General features: G+C 36.3%; 1 protein-coding gene across 1 annotated transcript in view; it reads right to left on the bottom strand.

Annotated features, from left to right (window-relative positions):
* Positions 1-1,395, bottom strand: part of LOC106876095 (uncharacterized) — a 174,734-nt gene that overhangs the window by 15,556 nt on the left and 157,783 nt on the right. The window contains exon 5 of the mRNA XM_014924508.2: positions 789-1,313. Coding sequence (XP_014779994.1) covers positions 789-1,313 — 525 coding nt within the window. The remainder of the gene's footprint in view (positions 1-788; positions 1,314-1,395) is intronic.

The following is a 1,395-nucleotide window of genomic DNA, read 5'->3' as shown; positions in this document are numbered from 1 at the left end:
TCAACACACGATTTCACATAAAAAATCTTGCAAAACAAATATATATATATATATATATATATATATATATATATGTAAAGTTTATTTCTACAGCATGATATAATATTCATACGAAAGTCAATTTACTTTGAGGTATTTGTGATCAAGTTTTATCTATCACATGATATCTGATAAAATTTAGTATATTGAGTGATATCTATGGTAAAATTTGTGCTATTGTGTAATATCAATAAACGAAAGTTTACCCATGGCTATGTGGTTAAGAAGCTTGCTTTGTGACCATAGGGTTTAGGGTTCAGTCCCACTATGCAGTACCTTGAGGAAATGTCTTCTTCTTTTGCCCCTGGCCAACCAAAGCCTTGTGAATGAACTTGGTAGATGGAAACTATGAGGAAGCTTGTTATATATATAAGTGTGTGTGTTTGTTGTGTTTGTTTTCTACGAATGCTTGACAGCTTGAGTTGGTTTGTTTACATCTCTATAACTTAGTGGTTGAACAAAAGACACTGACAGAATAAGTTCCAGACTTAAAATAAGTACTGAGGTTGATTTATTCAACTAAACCCTTCAAGGTGGTGCTCCAGCATGATCACAGTCCAGTGACTGAAACAAACAAAAAAACAAACAACAAAAAAGTAGAGAAATAGCTCTGAAGGTTCTCCAAAGATTCAATGCCATCTGAAAAAAAATGGTTTGTAAGAGGAGATTATGTGAGAAAGACAGAAGAGCAATTGAGGGATAAAGAATCTGTTACCATGGTAACCAGAATTGCAAAGAAGACAGCTTACCAACATTGTCCGTGTGTTGTGGAGACAAGCCATCATGGCCCAACGAATTCCGTTGATCGATTTCAGTTTTAGATTCAGGTGTGCTTGGTGTGGGAATAACAAGGACTCCAGCAGCAATATTCCTGATGCTTGTTCTAAATGTAGTGGTGGTGGTAGTGGTACTAGTGGAAGCAGTAGTCGTTGTTGTAGTAGTAGTGGTAGTAGCTACTGTGGTTGATGATGCTGTTGATGAAGATGGCGCCGATGTTCTCCATTTATTATGGAATGGTCTCATTGTAAGAATTGCTTTCATTTTGTGTAAAGGACCACTGTTATTGAATTGTCTTCCTGAACCCCTGTCTCTGCTGTCTTCTCCGCTGCTATCATACTGCTCTTTTATTCCCAGGTGAATTGGTTCCTGGTGCTGGTGGGGATGTTGGTGAAGGTGATGATGATGAAGAGGGTGATGGGATGGCCAAGTCTGTGAGTTAATGTGGCTTTCTGTAAACTTTCTAATCAGTTCGTTCTTGAGAATACGCTTCGGTGCTGGATTGGAATAAATAAACCATATATATGTATGTATGTATGTATATATATATATATATATATATATATATATATATATATA

Source organism: Octopus bimaculoides, chromosome 18 (assembly GCF_001194135.2).
Source record: "Octopus bimaculoides isolate UCB-OBI-ISO-001 chromosome 18, ASM119413v2, whole genome shotgun sequence".
Classification (NCBI taxonomy): domain Eukaryota; kingdom Metazoa; phylum Mollusca; class Cephalopoda; order Octopoda; family Octopodidae; genus Octopus; species Octopus bimaculoides.
This window is presented reverse-complemented; position numbering and strand designations above follow the sequence as displayed.